Here is a 25,210-nt window from a genome sequence, read left to right as displayed (position 1 = left end):
GGGAAGAAGGTAAAGCGAAGGTTTGAACTTGTCGTGCTGAGCAAGAACAGCAAATTGCCTGTAATCACATCCCACAGAGCCAGGGGTCTGGGAATGTGGCTGCTCCAATGCTGGGAATTCAGCCTTGTGATGCTTACAAAGGATTATTTGTGGATAATTGTATCTCTTCTTCACTTGATCAATAGCAGAACAGCAGGAAAAGATGTTCATTTCAAATATCAGATCCTGGGGATCTGTCACCCCTTCCACATTCACGGAAGAGAAACTCCCTTTATCCCACTGTGAAACCCTACTACTTTATTTCCCTCATTTTCACCGTTTGATGCAAAGGGTAATCATTTGGTTTTCTATAAATGACTTTTAAAAAATGTAAGGAGTTCAGGAGCATCCAAAAATATCCTTATTTGTTCCAAAGGGATGTGCTGGAACACACCTTCCCTGCCCTCTTCCCCACCTACAGCTCGTCATCCTTAGCAGGAACTCTCTGATGCACACATGGTGAGCAGCCCCCAAGTGCTCATTTCCATAGCAAAGGGAGTGATTCTTGGCGTTGGATCAGAGCCATTTTGATCTGGCTGCTCTCCAAGGAGAAGGAGGGGGGAATGTGCTGCCTGTGGTTGGAAGGAGCAGCGGCTGCAGCTCTTTCAGCTCACCAGGGAGAGCAGGTGAAAAACCCAACGGGGGGAGCTGGAGCCTGAGCACCCCAAAAGAGTCTCCTGTCCCTGGCACACACTGTCCTTAAATGGGAAGAGTGTTTACCAGTCTCCTCTTTGCTTCTCAATCCCCTTCCTTCTCCTCTTCCTCCTCATCCATCTCCAAGAAAATCCACAGCTCAATTTGGCTGCCACAGGTTCTCCCAGCAGACTCACGGGCAGGAGCTCCAGGCTTGGCCAATTCATGGAACGGTTTGGTTTGGAAGGAACCTGAAAGCTCCTCCAGTTCCACCCCCTGCCATGGGCAGGGACACCTCCCAACCCAGCCTTGGGCACTTCCAGGGATCCAGGGGCAGCCACAGCTTCTCTGGGCAACCTCTGCCAGGGCCTCACCACCCTCACAGCCAGGAATTTCTTTCCAATATCCCATCTAAATCTACCCTCTTTTGTCTTAAAGCCATTCCCCCTTGTCCTGTCACTCCATCCTTTATCCAAAGTCCCTCTCCAGCTCCTCTGGAGCCCCTTTAGGCAGTGAAAGGGGCTCTGAGCTCTCCCTGGAGCTTTCTCTGCTCCAGGTGAGCACCCCCAGCTCTCCCAGCCTGGCTCCAGAGCAGAGGGGCTCCAGCCCTCGGAGCAGCTCCGTGGCTTCCTCTGGACTGGCTCTAACAGGTCCATGTCTTTTTTGTGCCACTTTTAGGATTATCAGGTGAGACACCAACACCTGAGATGATTCACCCCAAGGAAAGGCTGATTCAGCCTCTATCACACTTGCAAAAGGATCACCTGGGTGGTTCAGGGAACCTTGGGAAATAACTTTGGAAATACCCAAGTGGGTAAGGAAGTGTATCCATGGCTAACGGGGCTGTGCTGGGGATTTTCTCTTAGGAAGTGGACTTGGAACAAGAGCTTTAAAAAAAGAAATGAATCAGATTATTATCTATGCCCTTAAACCTTGCCTGAGGAACCATCTCCATCCACTTGCTAGACAGAAACTATTTTTGAGGGGTAAAGCACCAATTTAGAGGATTTAAAACCTCCTGACTGGGAGCTGAAAGGCTTTTAAATTTTGCCAGAGCTACAACCCTCAGCAAAATTAAAACAGAAGCGTTGGACACCCTGCAAAGGCCTCCACAATAGAAGTGCTGACAGATCTACGGCTGCTGAGGTCCTGGATCCCGCTTGGCCACACACGGCATCTTGGTGGGGACAGAGGAACGAGCCTTCAAATCTCTTATTTATTCCCTTCCTGAGTGACTTCCAGCTGAATTTTACCAAAACTTTGGGTTCATCTCCCAGTCTGTGCCCTCTGAACAGCCCAGCCCTTGTGGCAGCTTTTTAAAGGACCTTGGAAAGGCCAGCAGCGCTCGCACAGGGATACTTTTCATTCCACTCCTTTCTGATCTCCCATCACGATGTGTCACAAGAGCTACCATGAGTTTGCCCATTTTCCTGTTTATAAAGGATTTATCTGTCTCAAGAATCCAACAGATGGGTTTCTGTGGCTTTGGAGGGTTTGCAGCCTTGCTTATGCAAGAGGAAATGCATCCTGCTAGGGAACACTTACAGGAAAACCCCCCACTAATGGCAAAATCCTGCTCAGCCCATGTGATTGTGATCCCTTCTGGAAAGGGAGGCATTGGAATAAAAGGCCAGTTGAAGTCAGACAGCCGGAGGCTACTGTTAAGGGGGGGTGAGGAGATACAAATCCAGTGGATAGGGAGAACAGCATTTATAAAAGGTTGGTACTTGGCACTGGAAGGGCTCTTCCTTAAGTGGAAAAAGTCAAGTTGCAGCTGTTGGTGGTGAATCCCCAAACTCTCAGTCTGAGCCTTGCTGAGGAGCTTTGGAATAAAGGTCCAGTCTCAATGATTAAAAAATGAGAAGCAGATTAAAAAAAATAAAAATCAAGAGGTCAGTGGTTGGACTTGATGATCTTAAAGGTCTTTTCCAACCTCGGTAATTCAATGGTTCAATGCACCACCACCAATTACAAATGATGTTATGGGATGGATGGGGTGCTGGGGTCAGCAGGGACAGGCGATGGTCCCGTTGGTGAAACTGCAACATGGGAAAGCCCAGAGGATTCCCAAATACCAACTGTGAGGCCCAAGGTCTTCCTGAACACCTGGGCTGAGCCACTTGGGCCTCATCTGCCAAACCAGCGAGTGCTCAGAGCTGGTTTTATACAAAAATATAGGAAGTATGTTATGAGCATAAACCCAAACCAGGCCATGAATGTTCCAACCTGCCCCTGGCATGGAGAGAACACCCTCCCTGAGAGCAGGGCTGAGCCACATCTGCGGAACAGTTGGCCATCGTGGAGATAAGCAGCGGAGAAAAGCCCACAAGGAATCTGCTAATTCACTCCTTGGAGCACTTTGAACATCCTGTGGAAGATAAGGTACAGAGCCACACATGGAAGGGAGAACAGAGGCATTCAGAGGGTTTGGAGCCATTAAAACACCACCATCCCTTCGTGTTTCCTGCTCCTCGCAGCAAGGACGGCTCCGTGCCACTGCTGTGGGCCCAAGGGAGCAGGGACTGAGCCAGCAGCTGCACCCCACTGAGAAAGGGCACAGAGACCTCCAGGTTATTTCCTAATCACTCCCTTCTGGAATTTCTTCACTCCAGAGCCTTGGTTGTGCAAGCTCCAGGGTTCTCGGTGACCCAGGGCCATGCACAGCCACAGGGCCAGGGACACACACTGTGCTGGGCTCAGTCCAGCTGCACACCTATTGCAGGGAAATATTGCCACCACTGTCACCGGTACGTCACCAGCAAGGCTGGAGCAGGAATTAGTATCACAGAATCCCAGACTGGTTTGGGTTGGAAGGGGCATTAAAGCCATGGGCAGGGACACCTTCCACTACCCCAGGTTGCTCCAAGCCCTGTCCAACCTAGCCTTGGATATTTCCAGGGATGGGGCAGCCACAGCTTCTCTGGGCACCCTGAACCTCCCTACCCTCACAGGGAAGAAATTTCTCCTAATACCTCATCTAAACCTACCCTCGTTCAGTTTGAACCCATTCCCCCTTGTCCTGTCACTACATGTTCTTGGAAAACTTCATCTCCCTCTCCAAGTACCCATGGAATCAAAGAACTCAGTCTCGTGATGTGAAGTCTTGCAAGATTTGGGCAAGAAAGGAAGTGGGGGAAAAAATGTCACGTGGCCACAAAAAGTTCAGCTCACCCCACAACTTCACACGAAAGCTCAGCAGAAAAAGGGAACAGCCACGAATGCCTTGATGCAGTTTCTGTGCTTTTAAACACAACATTATTCCCTCTGTGTATCCTTTTTCCAATCAATCCAGATCCAGTCCATTGCTGACAGAACTGTTGTTTTCAGCCATTCAGAGTTATTTAAAACAAAGGTGAACACTACTACAGATGGTCACAATTCCAAAACACATCATATTTGTGTGCAGATTATTTTGAGTCTTCGGTTACTTGAGCCTAGGTTGAGCAAGACCCTGCCATCTGATTTCACTTCATTTTAAAGACAAAAAGCTGGAATATGAACTTAACACTGAAATTTCCAGCTGTTCTACCACTGGCAAGATTCTATTTTGGGATGGGAACCTAAACCACAAACTACCAGGGAATTTGATTATATCTCAACTGGGGAGCCCAGCACATTCAAAAACGTAACACAACCCAAACTTTGAATAAGCTGAAATTTCTGTCCTGGACAAAGCGCAAGGTGTTGGCTGCAACCTGCGAAACACTTGATACAACTCGGGATTTCAGAGCTGTAACCTCAAATGATCGTATGAAAACCTTTAGAATATGAAGAACTCTAAGTCAGAAGTGCCTGTAGAGCTCAAATCTGCCAGGATCACCCAGAAGGACTTGTTATTTCCTGAGGGTTTACCTGTGTGTGCTCGCCTCACATCTCCCCCCGGGGCTATTTTCACTTCAAGATTTCCAGGGATACAATTCATCTTCTTGGGGAATCACCTGGTTGTGGAAGGTGTCCCGGCCCGTGGCAGGGAGGTGGAATGAGATGAGCTTGAAACTCCCTTCCAAGCCAAACCCTTCTGGGATGATCTTACCACTCCCACACTCTGTCACTGTATCTCCACATCCAGCATTACATCATTGACCATAATTTGCAGTGACAAAAGGACGCCACAGTTAAAGTCATTACCCCGGACTGAGAGCGTTGTCTGGCTTCATTTAATCTGTGTCATCTACCAGAAAGGCAGAGCAATGAATGCACACAAAAATCATTACACAAAATAATTCAGCAGGAGCCATAGCGGGATAGGTAACCAGCAACGGGAGACACCAGCAGGAATGGGAGTTCTCCTGCACTGGAGCAGCAGCCTCCAAACAACCTCTTCTTTTGGGTTTATTTTCTTTTAGAGCATCTTCTGTCAGCTGGAACTAAAGCTGCCCCACCTCACAGGTGGTGGGGGATGTTACCACAGGCTGGGCAAAAAAGGATATTAAAATGAAAAGAGGAGGGCAAAGTGACGATAAAAATAAAGGGTTGAAACTCAGGACAAAACCTCATAAAGGCAAGTGACGTACAAAATACAGGGCTAAGATTGCAGGGATTGAACATTCCAGGTGCCTCAGTGCATTCAAATCCAGGTTGGAGCATGGAAGGTGTCCCTGCACATGGTGGGGGGTGGAATGAGGTGAGCTTTAAGGTCCCTTCCAACCCAACCCTTTCTGGGATTCTGTGATCCCTGCATTTCAGCTTCCACTTTTGCTGCCAGCAGAGAGAGTTCCACAGTGGTTGGACACCACGGAAGCTTTTTACTGGATAAGGAAAGGGAAACCTCCCACACACTCCCACCTCCGACACCGCTGTTCCAGCAGCCGACCACAGAAGGCTGTGGCCTTTCACATGATCCCCTCCAAAAATCCTTCCTTTTCTTTTCCACTGGAATAAACACATCAGAGAAGCTTCTTTGCGCACTGCATCCCATCCACTGCCAAGAGACAGAGCACTATCCTGAACAACAGCCCTGGGAGCTGCAGCCAGAGACATCACAGCAGCCCCAGGGAAGCTCCTGACACCCATCCGAGCAGCCATGGGGAGGAGGGAAGAACAGGACTCCAGACCACGCCGTGATCCCAAGGGAAACACGAGCAGGAGCGCACGGCTCTCCCAGGATTCCAGCTAAGGAAAGTCAGTGATAAAATGCTTCTCCCCAGCACTGACCTAGTTCTTTTATCAAAGCTATCAGGGAAGTAGCAATCTGGTCAGAGCTGCTGCCCCAACCCGCTGGATTCCTCTCTCGCTTGAGGGTTACATGCTGGCGTTTTCCAGGCTACATTCCTGAGATACATTGGAAGCTTTTCTTTAAAGGTTGGTAGCTACGAACAGAAAGAGCTGTTCCCCAGCACAGCTTCATTAAATTCTCACCAAATCACCACCAGATCCCAGCATTCCCAACCAACCAAGCACCTTTCTCCAACAGAATGCTCACAGCAGAAAAATGCTGTATTTTCATCTCTCTTTTCTCCTACAGCTCAAAGCAATCAAATCTACCTAAATGAAATAATTTATTTCATGAGTTTCTATGTGTGTCATAGAGGAGCTCACCAGTAGCACTAGACCTGACACTCAGCCCCTACCCAGGACTTATCTGTCCTCTCTGATGGTGGATTTAAGAAGTCAAGCAGACAGCAGCTCCCAGGTGCTGGGAGCCTAAAGAACAACACCTGCAGGATTTCCCATTCTGCTGGAGTCAAGAAGAGGTGCAGACATGAAGGGAACTCAATTAACAGGGTGTTTTCTAAGCACAGTTCCTGGTAAACTCCAGTGGGCATTACTGGAAACATTACCCTGCTTCTCCTCTCTCACTTGATTGGATCATTCCTTAAAACATGACCAGAAGATTTAGTGAAAGTAGAAATCCCCAAATGGTTTGGATTGGAAGAGACCTCCAGTTCTTCCCCTACCATGGGCAGGGACACCTTCCACTATCCCAGGCTGCTCCATGTCCCATCCAACCTGACCTTGGGGACCCTTCCAGGGATGGGGCAGCCACAGCTTCTCTGGGAAACCTCTGCCAGGGCTTCACCACCCTCACAGCCAAGAATTCCAATATCCCATCTAACCCTGCCCTCTAGCAGTGGGAAGTCATTCCCTCTTGTCCTGCCACTCCATCCTTTGTCTGAAGTCCCTCTCCAGCTCTCCTGGAGCTGCTTTAGGCACTGGAAGGGGCTCTAAGGTCTCCCTGGAGCCTTCTCTTCTCCAGGTGAACATCCCCAATTCTCCCAGCCTGGTTCCATGGCAGAGGGGGCTCCCACCCAATCCCCAAAGGAATTGAGAAGCTGTTTTCTATTCCTCAATTACAACATCCCATGGCATCCGTAGGTAGAAACTCTGAACATTAAAGGTGTTTTAAGAGATAAACAGTCTCACAGATAAAAGGTTGCAGGTCCCAGTTCTCCCAGAGCACTGCACCATCAGAGAACCAGGACCTGCAGAATCCTCTGCTCCAAACATCAATTTAACTGGGACACAAATTCCTCCCAACTCCAGAATAAGGCAAAAACAACAGATCAGCACAACCAAGGCTCCCAAAGAGCCCGGCCAAGAGTGAGTCAGACTGACCAAGTGAGGAGCAGCATTCTCCACATGACCCGGCCTGACCACAGCGGCTCCAAGCTCTGCGGGACCGAGCACAACTCCCAGACCTGCTGGGAGTCTGCGGAGAAGCCGGAGCTGCCTTGGGGAATGTGACTTCGGGAGCAGCAGGATGGCCAAGTGCAATGGCAGCACCTCGTGGACCAACACCACAGTCACACATCTCCTGCTGTAACAGGGCTGGAGACCTGGAGAACATCTCAGGCACACTGGAGGTACAGCGCAGAGCAGCGTGGTCCATCACACTGGAATTTTGAGTGGACACACTCAAAAAGTGACGATGAGCTTGGCTGGCACATCCTGAGTAACACCTTCCTCCACTTCTCAACAACACCCACCCAACAGGTGAGGCACCCACACTGAACTGCTTTTAATGTTCTCAAAGTAACCCCAACAATGGTTAATTGTCAAAGACAAGACAACATCCTCACCCCAGGACGTGGAAGGTTTGGGCCGGACAACGCAAACATCTCGGATTTTAATGCAGTACAAACAAGCTGCAAAATGAATCTCAGTGCTCCCAGTTGGAACTGGCGTGTGTTCCTCCACATTTCCATTTGCTGTCCTGCCAGCTCTTCTGGCCAAGCAGCCTATAATTCCAAGAGCACCATTGTCATTCCGGCCCGTTTCCGTAACGTGCAATTTGAAATCAGGGCTGGGGGAGGGAGGATGGGGCCGGAGGAGGCTGAAACTTAAATCCAGATAGTTTAATCTGCTGACTTGATTTTAAATCCCTGTCTCATGGTGCCAATTACAGCCCCCCAAACATCTGTTTCAGCAGAGGCTTCCAAGTTCACATTTCCTCTGTCCTACAGATGTTCTTTGTCACTGACCTGTCGTGGGACGACACTGAGAGGGCACAACCTGGTGTCAAACCACGAGGGTGACACAAAGCACCTTTCTCACCTCCCTGGGCAGGCAAGAAACCCAAAATTAACTTAGGGAAGTAGATTTAATCTATTTAAGAGCTTTAATAAACATTCTATGCTGTGAAGACAGATTTCAGATCCAAGAAGGAAAAACATCTTCCTACCCCTGTCCTTGACACCTCCACAGCACCACCTCCACCTCTGAGCTTCCCTGACAGGGAGAATCACACCCACTCCGACACTGGGCAAAGGCTGATTCCTTGGGGAATTCTTGGACCTTCAGCTGGCTGCTCTCAGCTGGAGAACTGGTTTCCAGTGAAGAATTATAGCCTGTGCCTTGATGACCTTTAAGCTTTACTTACCTGTTGGCTTGACAGTCACGTTGCTGCACGTGCAACCAACACTTCCAGTCCTTCGGGAATCCCTGTGGCAAATCCAGCAGCTCTGGAGGAGCCCGGCCAAAACAACAGAATTACACCCAGATAAGCCCAGCTGGTTTTTATGAGAGCTTTCAGAGCACTTAAGAATTCCCTGAGTAGAGCGGGAAGATCAATGTGGCAAAGCAGGGATACAAAGAACAAAAAGATAACCTTTACCCCCAAAGAAACATCAGGGAGCCAAGGGAAGAGCAGGGAGATAACCCCAGGGTAGCCTGACCCTAACCAGAGGCACCCACCTTTAACAGCAGCACCTTGAAACCCCATTGAGAACAAATTGTTCCAGAGAGGAGCAATTTTCCTGGCAGAGGCCAGGAAAAATGCTGGAAGTACAGCAACACTGAGCTAGAGGAGTTTCGTGCCCACCCTTCAGGCTGTACTAAAGCAGAATATATTGCAGAGGAATGTCTGGCAACTTGTGTTTGCCTAAGCTGGCTCAGGATTTTCTCCTGCCTTGCAAATTACCTCAGCAGATCCAAAAATTCAAATAAACCTTAAAATGTATCACTGAAAACTTAAAAAAAAAAAAAAAGTAATACACCTCCTGTTCTGAACAAGACAGCTTTGGGCCTCCAGTCTCCAAGATATGGTATCATTAACATAAATACTGCAGAAAGGAATGAAGTAAGAAATTAAGAGTTGAAAAGTGTCACAACGGTCATTTATCCACATGCACACACGCCACCACGTGTGCTGGGGCAAATACCTGAACCATGTGTAAAATAACAACTCCACTTAGTAGTACATGCTTACAAGTAGTACGTGCTAGAAGTATTTCCAGCCTAGTACCTGCCAGACCCTGAGTAAAATGTGTAGCCTCACATTCCCAGCTTGGAAGGAAGGATACCAATCTGTTTCACAAAGGTATGATGAAAAATGCCAAGGAAATGCCAAGCAGACACCCTGAGTCAGCTGGGGGATCCAAATTCCAGCAGGAAGCAACAAACCATGAGGGCTTTTGAAGTATTTAAAGTGAAAAGGGGGAGGCGGGGGGGGGAAAAGCAACTCCAGGAGGTAATTCCAGCCTTGAGCGGGTGCCTGAGCATTGAGCCTTTGCTGATGACAATCTTCCCTCTCAGACCATCATCTGCCCAGCATGGCCAGTTTGCCCAGTTCCCAAGGGACACACTGCTTACTAGGGATTGAAGTTGTTACTGCCTGCTAATCCCTGGAGCTGCTAATTACACCCATTATCAGCTTGTCCAGCATCCAGACCTGGCACACTACAGGATGTCAAGTCCCCGTCAGGTTTACAGACTGGTTTAGGTCTTAAAGCTCATCCAGTTCTTCCCTTGCCATGGGCAGGGACACCTTCCACTATCCCAGGTTGCTCCATGTCCCATCCAAGCTGACCTTGGACACTTCCAGGGATGGGGCAGCCTGTGCCAGGGCCTCACAGCCCTCACAGAGAAGAACTTCTTACTTATATCTAAGTCAAAGCTCCCCTCTTTCGGTTTGAGTCCATTGCTCCTTGCCCTGTCACAACAGTTCCTGGTGAAGAAATGCTTGGGAATGGGACACTGCAAAATGTGCTGCTATAATGCTGCAGATTTTGATGTTTATTTGGGAGAAACAATGGATTTTCAAGGACTCCGGAACACAGTCTCTATGGCAACTATATGTAGAACCAGGGGGGAGGGAGGGGAAGTTCCCGTATTTCCAAATACTCAGAACAGAGTGATTTGAAGTCCATTTCCCAGGGATTACTTATACCAGGAGCTGCAGGTGCAATGCAATGCACTGCCCACGTTCATACAAGGATGCAAACAAGGAGTAGTTTCAGGCACACCATTCCCATGGAGTTTTAGGAAATCCTGCTCAGACACACCTGCTAAAAATGCTGAAATGGCTGCCTTAATATTCAGCTCAGAAGAATTATTACCTATGTGCTTGTTCCTACATAGACAGCAGCCAAAATCTGGAAAACCACAGGGAAACCCTGGTCCTTCCTAAGGGGAACACTTGGCCTCAAGCACAGCTCAGCAACACTCCAAGGAGAGCTGTGAGCTCATCTCAGCATCAGGCTGAGCCTTAATCACTTTAAGTCAGATCCCACCACTGGTTTATTTCCATTGCTCTTTCAAATTCAATTATTAAAAAAGGAAAACAAGACAAACCTAATTATGCTGGGCTGAGAGGCCCAGCTCAATGTCAGAGTCACTGCAACTTCTCCCACCGAGAGAGCCAGACCTCAAACGTCATCACAGGCTCAGCAAAAAGCAGATTAGAGATCACTTATTGTTATCACCCACAAAACAGGGGCTGAGACAAAGCCAGTGATGTTGAAGAAGCGAAGTGCTCATGCTGAAGAAATTGTTCTTTCCCCCCCAGTGCAGGTGATTCTGCCTCGATTCTCCAAGTCATCAACACAGAGGAGAAATGGTCCAAAAGGCCACGTTTTGTCACCTCCAGACCAAGCAGATCCCTTCTATCCACCATGAGCACACCAGCAGCTTTCAAAAAACACAGGTTTTCCCCTCTGGAGGCAGCAGCAGATGCCATTTTCAATATTTCTCTGTCAAGTTCCTGACCTACAGAGCAGGATTTTAAAGTTTTCAGGATGTTCCATCACAAAATCCTCTTCCATTTGAGGAGCACTTTGTGATTTGTTAGGAAGGTGTTTTGCTCCCAGGGATCACCCTCTGTCTTACTGGCATCAGGAATTCCATGGGAGCGGGGGTAAAGTACAATTATCCACTTGCCCAACAGCCACCTTCTACTTCCCAGCTACATCATTACCTCCAGCCATTAATCCTGACTGGATTTATATTCCCTACACAAACCCATGAGCACAACTAATGGCTGGTGATACAACTAATGGCTGGTATATTCCATTAGGATCCTCTCCAGACAGTTTGTTCCTCCAAGGAAAAGCCCTGCAAAGCTGCCGGTGGGACCTGGGAGCAGCTGAGCAGTTCTGTGTCACGCTGGTATTTCACATGCCTATGTGTGGCTTGAGATGAGAAAAGCCACAAAAAGTCATGTACTGAGCAATTATAACCTCAAAAAAAAGAAACAAAAAATCCATTTTTTTGCATGGTTACTCACAGGAGGAAAAGCAGAACAAAGCAATTCTATTAGCAGATAAAAAGAAAGGGCCTGGTAAACAATTCCCAACCATACTGGTGTAGCCAACACATCCAGAAAAATGGACTTTCACTGCTGCTTTCCTGAGTCACTCAGCTAAGCCTAAAACCTTTTTCTGCTTCGTTTTAGCTTGGTGTTCACCACCACCTGCAACTGTGCACAGCGTGACAAAAACTCAGCAGTTCGCATCCTGTCAGCCCCAAGCCACCAGCAGCCTGACTTTTCAGACACAGCTCCAGGAACTGACTAAACTGAAGCTCTAAGCAGTTTCTAATCAGACCACTTTCAGAGTTACCCACCAGAATACACCAGCCCAAAAATATGAAGCGGGGGAGACTACAGGGAGCGAGCTAGAAGAGAGCACAGACATTTAATTCTTGTTCCTATGCCCTGCAAAGGCTTAAACTGGGGCACTTCAAATCCTCAGTGAGTTTCTGTTCCAACACATCCTCGGAGAAGGGCTGAGATTATCACAAAGGCCTCAGTAAAACAAAATCAAAACAAACAAACCCAGACTTTAAAAGTCAAGTGAAAATGTGCCTGTGAGCTTGCCCAAGAGGACATTCCTGGCCCTGGGAGTGGTGCACTGATGACCTCACCGCGCTGCAAACTCAGGCCAGGAGGTGTTTTGCTCGTGTCTTTAGAATAGGAAGCTGGCATCCCAGGGATATTCCTCGGAATCAATCACCAAATGAAACCCAGGAACATAAATTCCCTCCCCATCACAACACAACGTTTGGGTTTAATGAGCCATCCTACGGAGCCGTCGTTAAAGTCTGATGTTGGACGTGGCCACCACGATGTCACCGAGGGCAGAGCTCGGCACCCTGGGCTGCATCACCCAGGGAAAAGCTGATATTTCCCCCTTCTGCACATTCCTCCTCATTGCCATTAAACTGAATCCCTGCCTTTCGCTTGGAGTGAATCCCAGAAGTGACAGATGCAATAAGCATGAAGATTTCACTTGAAAAAATCCAATGATGTTTGAAAAGACAGCTCGGGAGAAGACAGAGCAATGCCAACAGTGAACACAAATGCTGATTAAAGCAATCTGGATTAAAGGCTACAAGTGACCATTGAAAAATTACTATTATGAAGTGCTGCATTAAAACAAACACCGAGCAAATGCTGCCTGACGTGTCCCCGAGCGTGTCAGGTCTTACTGGGGCTACCAAAAGCACAGAAAAACAAATATACCCAAAATAAACAGGCATTGCCACAAAAGTATTTGATCTTCTACCTTTGTGTACACAGTCCTTAGCAAAAACCACTATTAGCTGCAATAAAAACCTTCCTGCAAGCACACAGCCATCTGGTTCCCCCCCCCCCTTGAGCAAAAAAGATGATTCAATGCTCTTTATTCAAATGAAAACGGAATAAACCCTCTCCTGCCTCCTGCACACAACACCCGCCGCTTTCCCCACATCCAAACACGCTTCTCCCAGGACACGCTGTGCCAGTTCACACCATTTTCCCACACTCCAGAGCTTCCCTCGTGCGTGCCACGGAGGCACACGGAGGGAGAGGATGGCGCCAGGTAACTTGGGAACAGCCTGGCCTAAAATTAAAACAAAATCGGGAAATTCAGCAGCGAACTGAAAAATCGACCGCAGCCTGGTGTGTTCAGAACATCCCTCTCTGATTTTGCCACCGTCCTTGGTCTTGCTCCCAGTAATCCCCACACACATCTGCACGAACAGACGGGCTCAGACCAACTCCAGCTGCTAAAAAAACCCCAACCTTAACGCATATCACTTATCTTCAACAATAAAACTGCTTCCATCGGATTTACTGTTGTTTCCTGGCACCTTTCACTGCCTTTTTTTATTTTCTTTTTTTTTTTTTCAGACCTGTCTCCAGTGCAGTCAGTCAGTTATGGCATCACATTGTCTGGCTGGGGGTCCTACAGCTGAACCTCTGTGTGGTGGTGTTGGACACCTGCCCATGTGTCCAAGACCTGCCCTCGTGCTGCAAACAGAATCAGTGGGAATTTCATAAAGCACAGGTAAGGACTAACCTTTAAATTCCAGCCTTTGGCATATCACTGTTAAACAATGTGGCTTCCTGCACAGGAAAACAAAGCCCAGGGACATCTGCCCACAGCAAAGGGATAGGATGAGATGGTCCTTAAGGTCCTTTCCAACCCAAACCATTCTGGGATCCCCCGGTGATTCCATGACATGTCACACAGCCCAGGACTCCACACATTTCCTGCACAGCCTGGAAAGAGCCCCTAATAACGGCGTGACAAGGACCTGCTCTACGGGAGCCTCCGGAAAATAAACCCAAACTAAACCCCCATCAGGGCGCTCATCTTTTGTCCTCTGCCATGGTGCACGGGCGCTCCGGGGGCGGCACACGCCGGTGGCACCGAGCGGCTGCTGCAGCGCCGGGCGGAAAAGAAGGAAGCAAAATAAAAAAAAAAAAAAAAGAGGAAAACGTGCGGAACAAAAGCCCCCCAGCGCTGTCCCCGCCGCGGCATCAGGTGCGCGGCGGGAGCGCCCGGCGCCGCCGCCGCCCCGCCCCGGGCTTGCCCTGCCCGGCGGCCCCGGCCGGATGCGGATGCGGCGGCGACCCCGCGCCGCTGCCTAATAAGGAGGGAGCGGGAGCGGCCGGGGCCGAGGCGGTGCGGGGAGGGCGCTGCCGCCGCGGGCCCCGCGCTGACAGCGGCCGCTGCCTCACGGACGGCTCAGCGGCCCCGCGCGGGAAGGGCCCGCCCGGCCGGACCCCCGCCCTGCCCGGCGCCCTCCCGCGGGCACCGCGCCGCCCGCCCAGCCGCAGCCCAGTTCCCCGGCGCTCCCCGGTTCTCCCTGCTCGCCCTCACCGCCCCCGAGCCGCACCGCGATCCCGAGCCGCCTCCCGCGTCCGCTCCTCAGCCCGGCGGAGCCGCCGCCTCCGCCTCCTCCTCCGCCCGCCGCCGCCGCCCGACTGAGCGCCTCGGGGCGGGGCGGGGCAGCGCGGCCGCGGGGCCCGCCCCCGCAGAGACCACGCCCCACAGGCCACGCCCCCTCCGCTCAGGCACCACCCGCCTCTGCCTGCGGGGGGGGCGGGGCGAAGCGGTGAGTGGCGGCCCGGCCAGCCAATGACCGTGCGGCGCTCGCCACCACGCGCGGTCGCGCGCTCTCAGGCCCCGCCCCGCCGCCCCTCAGCGGCGGGTGGGGGCGGGAGGTCATGAGGGGGCTGAGGGACCGAGCATGGCCGCCCTGAGGGACCGGCCATGTCGTCCCTGTGGGAGCAAGTCCTGTCTGCTCTGAGGGACCGGTCATGTCATCCCTGGGGATCAGTCATCTCATGCCTGGGGGATCGGCCGTGTATGCCCTGAGGGATCGATCATGTCATCCCTAAGGGATGGATCGTCTCCTCCCTGAGGGATCGATCATGTCATCCCTGAGGGACTGACTGATCGTGTCCTCCCTGAGGGATCAGCCGTGTCTGCCCTGAGGGATGAGATGAGCCTGGTGTCCTCAGAGGCAACGCTGAGGAGAACCAGCAGCTCCACAAGAAAACAACCACGTCACCTCACGCTGTCACACCAAATCACAGTGGCTGTGGTGAAAAAAGGACGGTGACAAAAGCCCCCGCTAAAGACTGCCGAGCTCAACCGCCGCTAAGAACCGCACTTCAAGGAGACACCCGGAGCAGAGGTTTCTCACCAGAGGTTCTCCCCGTTGCACCCATGGTAAAGACAATTTGGGGATGCTGCGCTTTGAGGTGTAAGGTTTGTACCCGTGTTGTTCTGATACTTTGTTCTGAGCACTTTGCACACACACCTGGCTGCACACAGGTGACACCACCACACTCGGGGCCATTCCGGCCTCAGGGAGCCCGAGGGGCGGGTGAACAACACACGAGCAGAGCCCACAGCCCTCAGTGTTACCATACATGGCCAAAAACAAAACTCCTCGAGCTTCCTCATCCGTTTGGGCCGACGTTTGCACTATCATTTGCATGTGGTTTGCTGCTTAAGGGGAGTGATGTTTCAGGGGAGCGACACCCCGCTAATTCCTCTTCTAATCCTTCAGAATTTGAAGGAATATGTGTCGTGATGAGCTGAGCTGAGAGCCCTCCTCCTCCCCCATGAAGCAGTGACAAGACCATGAATTACCCCCTGTGAGTGATAGCTGGTGTTAAAACACACTGGAAACCTCAGCGAGATACATTTGTCCTGGTCTGACTGTCACAGCTGATGGAAACATCAGTAGCTACAGATTAAACAAATGTTATCCCGCGTTTATTAACCTTTGACACTACATGTAACCACTGATCCAACAAGCGGGAAAGCCTCTCTTGCCTCCCGAGCAACACCTTGATAAAAAAGTGATACACACAGAGGTTGGACTGGTAAGGCTGCACCCCTGCCTACGACAACAATTACCCTGAAATTAATTAATAACTTCCTTCTGAAAGCCAGCCCAGCACAATTACACCACCCTGCTCCTTCAAACAATCATGGTAAAGCTAAAAGAGAAGAAAACGAAAGCAGCCTTGGAGCAGAGCTGCAGGTAACCTGGAATTTAGGGAGTTCAGGTTGTGATTCACATTTTCCACATACATACGTGACGTGTTGAAGGTCACGGAATGAGTCAGTGATAGAGCTGAGAGTCCTGCCTGCCCATCCTGAATTTATTACAAGTCTCAGACCTGTAGGGAAGGGGTTAAAATTTTATAAAGCTGATATTTTAATCGTGTACCAAGTGATGCTTTAGCCTGGACTGGAAAACAAGAGCGAAGGCAGCAGCACCCAGCACCACCCAACAGCTCAGAAAGGGGAACCAAGGAAGATTTTTGGCCTCCAACTAAAAAGAAAGTGACACACATAGGACACAAAGTGAAATTCCTCCTGAGAAATCTGATTGAAGCCTAATCCTCTCAACAAATGCCATGGGAAGGGTGGATCCTGCAGGGATGGACGTTCTGTGCTCGACACTGCGCTGGAAGAGTCACTAAGGATGGACTCAGGTGGAAATGATACCTGCAGAATTTTTACTAGAGCTTCCTAAAACAGCTGGGTGAAAACACTCCAAAGAACACGCAGATCCTGTCTGGGATTAACGAGCTGTTTAGATCACAAGGTGATGAAGAAATTACAGGAATTTTAGTCTGAATTCTCCAACAAACAGAAGGAACAGCTCAGGTTTTACATGTGCTCTTTGGTTCTGCTGTAACCACTAATTTTCATCACTTCAGGTGAGTAAAACCACCCTAACAAACAATTTAAATGTTATCCAGAGTGCTGCAAGCCCAACAATTTGTCAAAATACGCCACAAATCCTAATATTTCTAAAGGAAAATCACCAAATCCTTACAAGCTACAAGGAGCCACACACCAAAGGTTACCCCATTTTATCAGCACCTGGTTAGCCACATTTTGCAGAAATTCAGGATTTATTAAAAGATCCATTTCACCACTTTTAGCCATCCCACATATTTTCCCCTCGGCTACATCACTGCAGGATTGCTGCAAACTATCTCACAGCCTTTATACGGAAACAGCACCGTGGCTACAGACTCCACCTCTGAAACTTATGTCAGCTGCTAAATTTAGCCTCCTGCGAATATGCATCAACTCCATCCCTGCAATAAATCCCCCTCCTTTGCTCCTGGGATGAGCCTGATGTGCTTCATAAGGACCACGTTGGGTGTGTCCCACAGCCTTCCCTACTAGGGAGATGCTTGTAGTTAGTGGAGGTAAAGAAACACCTGAGGCATGTATTTTTTAGGAGAAATTCTGATTATATTCTTCAGTTTGGTGCCTCTGAGCCCACCCAAAGGGGTGGCAAACCCCGTTTTTTGGAACCAGTGAGGTCACCGGAGGGATGAATTTGTCTCAAACGTTTCATTTTGCTGAAATCCTCATTGCTAAATATATTCTGAATGGAGGGAAACAGCTTAGGGAGGGTTTAGAGAGATCAGCAATTTAAAGTCATGTTATTTTGCAGCTTAACTGCTAAATCAAGTGAAATATGCCAGACAGGACAGTCTTGAACCCTGGGTTTGCAGGTATCCAAGTTATACAGCTTTTCAAGGACTTTTATGTCCTTATTTATCTATTTATTTCCTGAAGCCTTTTGATTATTATTATGTTTACTTTATCATAATATTTAATTACCAGGCAGTACTGGGTTCTCCCACATCAAATTTGAATATTTTTATATTTCTCCTTCTATGGCTTCCATAATTTAGGGATCCCAGCAAGGCCACACCCAGCAGCATTGGGAAGAGCTGCTCCTGCTGAAATCAGGGATGTGATCCTACTTTTCACCTAACATTATTGGAATTTAGTGATTTCTAATGCAGGGAAAAGTTCCCTGCCTATGGCAGGGGGTTGGAAAGAGATGATTTTTGAAGTCCCTTCCAACTCAAACCATTCTGGGATTCTGGGATTCTCTGAAATCTGAACTGATTGCAGTGACAAACCCACCCCACCACACTTTCTGTCCGTGGAATTAGATTTACTCTCAGCATTAATTTACTTTTTCTACCTTGTTTCCTCCATGTCCATGGGCACGGAGTGAGTGCCAGGGGCAGCTTTATGAAACTACTCCCAATCCTGGTTTTTAAGAGACATCTCCATGATCATCAAGTGTTGAGCAGCTGCCAGGATGAAATTGTTCTCAGAGCCACCACATAAGGGCTCTGGATAATGGGAAATCGATGCTGTCACTGGCTGGGAGGATGTACTGCCCAGGGAAGTGTTCCCCAGCTCCTGCAGAGGGTTCGTCTGGAGAGAGAGGGAGAGCAAAATCCCTTTGGACAGGCCTTATTCAATCCTTGGCCAGAAAGGGGAGCTGTAGAATTAGGGAATGAAGATAAGGAGAGCAAAATGTTCCATCAGATGTTTCGAAACAACAGCCAGGAAAGGAGAATTGTCTGAAAGCGTGGCAGAGCTCATGGGCAAGGGAAGAGGAAAACATGGATTAAAGGCCAGGGTTAGGAGCCAGCACCCCTGAGCTTTATTGCCATCTCTGTGTGACATGGAACCATCACTGTGCTACTGCCAGACCCCAGAACTGGGGTCACATCACAACCCCCCCTCCCCAAAGGGCAATAAAATCCTCTGTGGTGAGTGAGGGCCTGCGCTGACATCGCTCCTGTGCTGCTTGGAACGGCTGGAAGATGCTGGAGATGGACAAGGAATGAGTGAACATTAGGCCAGGATGTGCATTAATAATTGATGTTATTGTTATTAATGATTTACAATAGATTTCATCAAGCACATCTATTACTGCATCTCCCCACTCTCACACCTTTTGTGCAGCAATATCAATGTCAGACACATCCCTCCCAACTCAGCTGGAAGAAAGGCATCAAAAAAAGAGTTTTTACAGCAAAAAAGAAACCTCTAATTTCAAGCTGATCTATTTCCTCGTGTATTTTTCTCCATCATTGGACAGGACTGTGAAATATATTTTCATTTCTATTTCTTCAGTGAAGGGGAGGTAGGTCCCAGTACTTAATTAAAATGTTGGGCCACTGAATAAACCCAAAGCAATTGCTTGCAACAGATGGGATTTCCTTTGTTGCTGCCTCCGTATGATTAACGAGGAGGAGAGAGACAAGAAAGCAGAACTGAAATTAAAAAAAAAAGAGAGAGAAAAAAAGAAAGAAAGAAAAAAAGCAAGCTGTATTTTATTTACAACATGAATATCCTGGGATTGACAATTCCTAGCATCCTGAGCAGCAGGAAAAAATCAGGCAGGCAGGGAAGGAGCCGGGGCTGGGCGCTGGGGTTCCTGGGCACTGATCACAGAGCCTCAACATTCAAGCACTTTGGAATCCTTTTGCCATCTCCTTCTGTTTCTCTCCCTGCTGTCTAGGATCAGGTTGGACCAAAGATGCTGGAAAAATCAGAGGTATAAGAAAGGAAACACATAAGGGTAAATCCAGGTGAGGTGTCTGTGTTTGAGATTTGGGAAGATCAATGTTTAACCCAGCTTTTAAAACCCCAACAGACTGTCACGGACAGAGCAGAATGGAAAGCTGTTCCTGCTCTTCTTCCTGCTCCAGTGGAAGGTGTCCCTGCCAATGCAGGGGGTGGAACGAGATGGGCTGTGAGGTCCCTCCCAACCCGTACCATTCCGTGAGTCTCTGATTTTTTATTGCAACATTTCCACAGTTCAGCACTGAAATATTGTCTCAGCCCTCCCTGTTTCTTCAGGAGAGCAAGGAGGTAAATTTGTGTCAGGAGGGATTGAACTGCAGCTGGTATTGCCTTGGGGAGGGAGCTGATTCCTTGTATCCCTTCCCACCTCCTTCTTCTGCCAGCCCTATTCCATCCACCTGCTCCTTCCATCCCGGGAAGGATGTGCTGCTCAAACATCCCAGTGCCTGGTGTAGCTGACGGGAACGCTCCAGCTCAGTGATACCAGACCCTCCAGTGATATCAGAACCTCCCTCTCAAGGAGCGTGGAGATCCAGACACTCAGATACCACCCCCCTGCTCCGTGCTCTGAGCCTGGCACTGCTTGCAGTGACAAATATCTCCCACCTCTACTTCTTTACATCATGCAACGTGTCCTCAGCTGCTTCCTGAGAGCACAGGAGCTGTTTGTCATCCCTGCAGGGATTTTTTCATCCCTGACACACTCAAACTGTGGCACGTTCATGCTCTGACTCTGTCGCGACAGTAACCGACAGCACGGCGTGGGATAATCACACCTATTTTTTAAGCAAACTCAGTTCAAAGCCACCACAGATTTCCTGTGCCTCAAAACACTTATTTTCCCTTATAAGGAAATGCACAATTGCAGATTGTCACTGAACAGAAGATGGGAGTTAAGCAGCGTGGGTCGGGTGGCTCCTTGCGGGATCCAAACTCTCACACAAACACTCATTTCTATCCCTCCCTATTTCTGCAGAACTGCTGTTTTACCAGGAAAATTTCAGCCGAGTTCACTTCTCCATATTTTTTGCAGTGAAAGGGTTTCGAAGTTGATGTCATTCTCCTGAAAGGCTTATTCAGTGAAGTCACAGTGCAGGAGAAAAAGAACTTAGAGAAAATAATGCTGCTTTTTTATAGCTAAAATAAAATTACATTGGCTCACCCAGCGCCTGGAGAGACAGAGGCAAATAATCCCACATGGCAGTGGGAGGAAGCATCTTATGGACACTGCTGCACTGTAGCTGCTGTGAGAAGCAGTGAACTGTATTTACTCCTACACGGGAGTCTGACAAAATAAATCTTTCTCCAAAACAGTTTCACTGCACCAAGGGCTTTGAACCAACACCTGATTCCCATCCTGCCTCCTTAGGAGAATCCATGCGCCCTGAGCACATCCCGTCTGTCACCCGCCTATTCCCGGCATTTATTCCCCATCCACAGCCATGCTCCCACCTCCCCTCCCCACCAGCCCTGGAACAGCGACCTTTAGGACCCCCCAGCCCCACGGCAGAGCCGGGACCCTTCACTCCTCACCTTTTTTGGGCACTGGTGCCGCTGCCGTCCCCTCCGACGCCTTGGGCTTTTCGAAGGTTTTCTTGGCATCGGCAACTTTAAGCACATTCTCGTCCTCCTGACTCTTCCTCCCCTTCCGCTCCGGCTCCTCCGAGCCCCCTCCTCCCGCAGTCCTGCCTCCAGGGAGCAGCTCCGTGCCCGCCGCTGCCCACTGCTCCCTGCCAGGCTTGGCCTCATCGCCGAGGGGCTCCAGCAGCGCCTCCGTCAGCGCCACAGCCTTGCTCATACTCAGAGCCAGGCTCTCCTTGCTGTGGGTCCTGACAGGAGGGGCCGGGGGGGTTCTTTTCGGGATGTAGGAATCGAGTTCATCGGCTTCACCTCCAAGCTGCTCCCTGCTCTCCGGCAGCTGGCCGCTGCTTTGTCTCGAAAGCTTCCCGGTGTCTCTGGCCACCGAGGGATAATTTGTGACCGCAGGGACCATTCTCTCAAGGCTCTTCACTACCTGCTGGTCTGGCTCGGGCTTGCCGGCCGGATGCTCCTCGCCGGCCTGGCCGTTCTGGCACAGCTCTGGCGTTCTGTCGGGCTGGGGGGTGAAGCTCCACGCCTGCCTCAGGCTCTCGGCTGCCTTGCTGCTGTCCCTGGGGATGTAGGAGACAGGTGTTCCTGCCTCCTGCTTGCTTTGCAGGATGTAATCCATGAGGATGGCATTGCGCTCGAAGCTGTCGGACCTGATGGGCACGGTCGGCTTGCTTCCCTCCGAGGGGCCCTTGGGGCTCAGTTTGGTCACTTGCCTGCTCTCCACGCTGCTTTCCGAGTCCGAGCGGCTCATCTGCTTCCTCAGGACTCTTTCCAAGGAATTGAGCCTGCTGAGGCTTGGACTTGCCACCTTCCCATCCCCTGCGTAGTCCTCCCGAATCAAGGGTAGCGTGTCCTCTGGCTCTTCCCATTCCTCCTCAGGTTCCGTTTCTGCCTCCTGGATGAGGCGCCGGTACTCGCTCTCCTCCAGCCTGTAGACCACCGGCCTCACCGTCCTGCCCGTGCCCACCCGCCTGGGCACCACCTCCAGCTCGTACACCTTCGGAGGGGCTTCTCCCTCCTGCCCTCTCCTGCACCCTTTGGACACGGGATGCTCTTCCAGGCTCAGGTCCCCTGCCAGCCCCCGCTGCCCTCTCTGCCCACTGCTGCTCATCTCTGACCTCTTGGCAGGGCCTCCGGTGTCACTCCGGATGTTGGGGAGGTCCCCCCGCTCCCGGCTGTGTCCCAGGCCCTCCTGGCTGAGCTGCAGCAGTGGATAATCCTCACACATCCCTGCGGACTCTCCCCGGGAAGCTGGGCAGTCTCTCCCCCTCGCCTTACTTGTGTCATCCCGTAAATATCCACAGTACTGCCAGGTGGAGGCTTCCATGGCTGGGAGCTCTGTCACCGTAAATCCTGGTTCCAAGTGCTTTGGGACTGGCCAGCCAAGATTTTTCCCACCTTGGGTCTCGGCAGGCTTTCAGCACCGCCTTCTCCTCGCTCCGCTCTGGGAGACGGCAGCACTTGGAAGCGTCGGAGCCCGGGTCATGTGAACTGGCGTTCCTTGGCCTCATGGCCAGCGGAGAGGAACATCCCGTTGGCACGATGGAGCCTGTGCTCTGCTGCTCCTGACACCACACCCAGCACAGCTGATGCCATGCTGGTCCCTACCCAAACACATCCCACCTGGATAACTGGAAAAACCCCCTCCAGCTGCTAATTTGCTGGTCCATGGCACTTCACAGTCAGGACTTGCTTCCCATCTGCATCCTTCTCCAGGGATTCTCCTCTTTCCCCAACCTGCTCCAGCAACAGCTCCCCACAGTCCTGTGCAGCAATCCTGGCTTCCCTCCGATTTCGCTGCTTCCAGAGGGATTTACTGCCAGGCTGTCTGGGCAGGATCACCTCTGTCAGCTCCTCGTGGGTTTCACAGAGAGATGGAAACCCGCATCCGTGCCCCTGGCACTGTTCCCTCCTCCCTGCCCCGCGCCTGTTGGACGCGGAGCAGCTCCCCCAGCGCTCCTTCCTTGGAAGCAGCGCTGAACCTTGGGCTGCGTCCCAGAGATCAGGGGAGAGATGCCGCCTGCACGGAGCGTGCGGGGCAGAGCCGGAGCGGCTGGAATGGTCTGCGGGAATACGTTATGGCAAAGGGAATTGCTGTGACGGAGAACAGCATCCCAAGACAAACACAGGAGCCCGACAGCAGCCTCAGACACAACTTTCCCTGTGGAGACTCCAAAACACAATTATCAAAAATCCCTATTAACACGCCGGGCATTTCTCTAAATAACCCTCCAAGGAGAACGTTCCTCCCTTTGGATAATGCTCCGGAAGGCAGTGGAGCCGGAGAGCTGGAGGGCTCTAATCCATTTGTACACAGCTGGGATGCCTGGCATTGCAGCGAGCCGCAGCTCCCAGCCCCGCTCCCAGCCCAGCCGCTGCCCCAGCGCTTTGCCTTTTATGGTTCCCCGAGCCGGGAAGCATCCCGAGGCAGGATGCAGGAAAACACCTAAATCATCCCAAAAGAGATGCCTGCACAGGCACCTCTGTGGTGTCAGGGCTGAGTTACCCCAGTGTCACCTGAAGAGTTGGCAAACAGCCCCCAGGACCTGGCCCCAGCCCAAATGCATCCCCCAATATTCCGTAGGGCCAGAAAATCCTGCAGGGCCTCATCCAGAGCCCTCAAGGACCCAGGCAGCCTCTGAGCATCACCGACCCAGAGCAGCTGTGTGGGTGATGCCTGAATCACAGTCATGATGCCACCACCTCATCCCATGTCCCGTGTCAGGAGTGAATCCCGGCCACTGCCGAGGGGAAGGAGCAAGGGATGAGGGTTATTCTGGCCCTTATCGGCCCAGAGCCAGCCAGGTCCCTCGCTGGGACAGTTCTTTACTAGGGCACATTGCAGAGCTGCTCTGCACAGACAAAATCCTGTTTGTTTCCACTGGAAGTCTTAAATCCCTGCCGAGGCTGCCCAGAGCAAACACAACCAATTTCCAGTGGGATCAGGGCTGGTGGCCGGGCTCCTGCTGCTCCTGCCAGCACCGGCAGTGGGAGAACCTGGCAGCAGCAGTCCTGACAGGTAGAGAAATGCTGAGCAAGGTGTGCTGGCAGGTGCAGGAGTGAGGGATGTCGCAGCCAAGTCACTTCTCCTGTGGGATGAACTCACTCAGTGTTGGCACTGAGACCTGGTCGATAATTCCGAGTGTTCCCCTCGAGCCCTCATGGCAAAGCCAAATTCCTTCTGGGCTTCTACAAACCCTCACGATTTGGGGATATCGTGGTGGTTTGGGCTTGTCCTGTGTGGGGATCGCAGAGCCCAGGGCTGGTGTGGAAGGGGCACAGCCGTGTCCTTGGACCTGCCCTGGGCATTGTGTCCTGTGTTCCGGGGAGCTGCTCGGAGCTCTGACACAGCACCAGCGCGGTTCTGCTCCTGAGCCCTCTGCATAAAAGGAAATGGCAGCTGCTGCAGCGTTGCTGCTGCCCCGTCCTTCAAACAGAGGGAGGAAGAGACTTATAGGGAATACGCACCGAGGCCAGAGAAAACCTGACCGGCAGCACAGCTTGGCCTGTGCCTGCTGTAGGAACAGGCTCCTCTGGCCTCGGCAGCGCTGACTCGCAGCTTCTGCTTAGAAAAATATTTACATTTCCACCTTTCCAGAGGCCAGTGTGGCTGTTCCTGCCACGGCCCAGCAGGAATGGACACAGAGGCATCATCCTGGGGCTGCAGGCAGCTGGAGAACCACTGCCAGACAGCAGCTTCTCCTCTGCCGGCATGGAAGTGCAGCCACAGCCCTTGGAGTCGTTCCTGTGGCTTCTCTGTGCGCTACAATCAGCCTCACCCTCCTGCTAAATCTCATCTTTTTACCCAAAACCACCATTAAAGCACCTGCTCACCACCCCTGTGGTCACCCAACTCCACATGGAACTGGGAAACACTGGCAGGGAACGGTCCTCCCATCGGAGGGCCCTTGAGGAGATCGGTTCAGGAGCACCTGCAGCTCCTCCATGGGGACCCTGCTGGACCCTGCACCTTCCCACCACCCTAGTTCCCCACCCGAGGGCACCCAGTGCCAGGCTGCCCCTGGCCACGGCAGCTCCAGGCTCAGGCACCTCCTCTGGTCAGTGAGGCTATAAATAAACCCTCC

The 25,210-nt window shown here is 51.0% G+C and overlaps 1 protein-coding gene across 4 annotated transcripts in view; it reads right to left on the bottom strand.

Annotated features, from left to right (window-relative positions):
• CORO1C (coronin 1C) overlaps nt 1-23,087 on the bottom strand; it is a 49,993-nt gene extending 26,906 nt beyond the window's left edge. The window contains exons 1-2 of one of the 4 annotated variants that reach the window (XM_048322342.1): nt 21,069-23,087; nt 18,846-19,491 (exon numbers count right to left, since the gene is read on the bottom strand). In XM_048322342.1, the coding sequence (XP_048178299.1) occupies nt 19,415-19,491; nt 21,069-22,452 (1,461 nt within the window). In that variant the 5' untranslated portion in view covers nt 22,453-23,087 and the 3' untranslated portion in view covers nt 18,846-19,414. Of the gene's footprint in view, nt 1-14,477; nt 14,582-18,845; nt 19,492-21,068 lie in introns of those variants that run through there. The other 3 variants (XM_048322341.1, XM_048322343.1, XM_048322344.1) reach the window with 3 other exon arrangements.
• Between the last annotated feature and the right edge of the window lie 2,123 nt (nt 23,088-25,210).

Source organism: Corvus hawaiiensis, chromosome 18 (genome assembly GCF_020740725.1).
Source record: "Corvus hawaiiensis isolate bCorHaw1 chromosome 18, bCorHaw1.pri.cur, whole genome shotgun sequence".
In the NCBI taxonomy this organism is placed as follows: domain Eukaryota; kingdom Metazoa; phylum Chordata; class Aves; order Passeriformes; family Corvidae; genus Corvus; species Corvus hawaiiensis.
The sequence above is the reverse complement of the archived record's forward strand: the minus strand, read 5'-3'. Positions and strand labels throughout refer to the sequence as shown.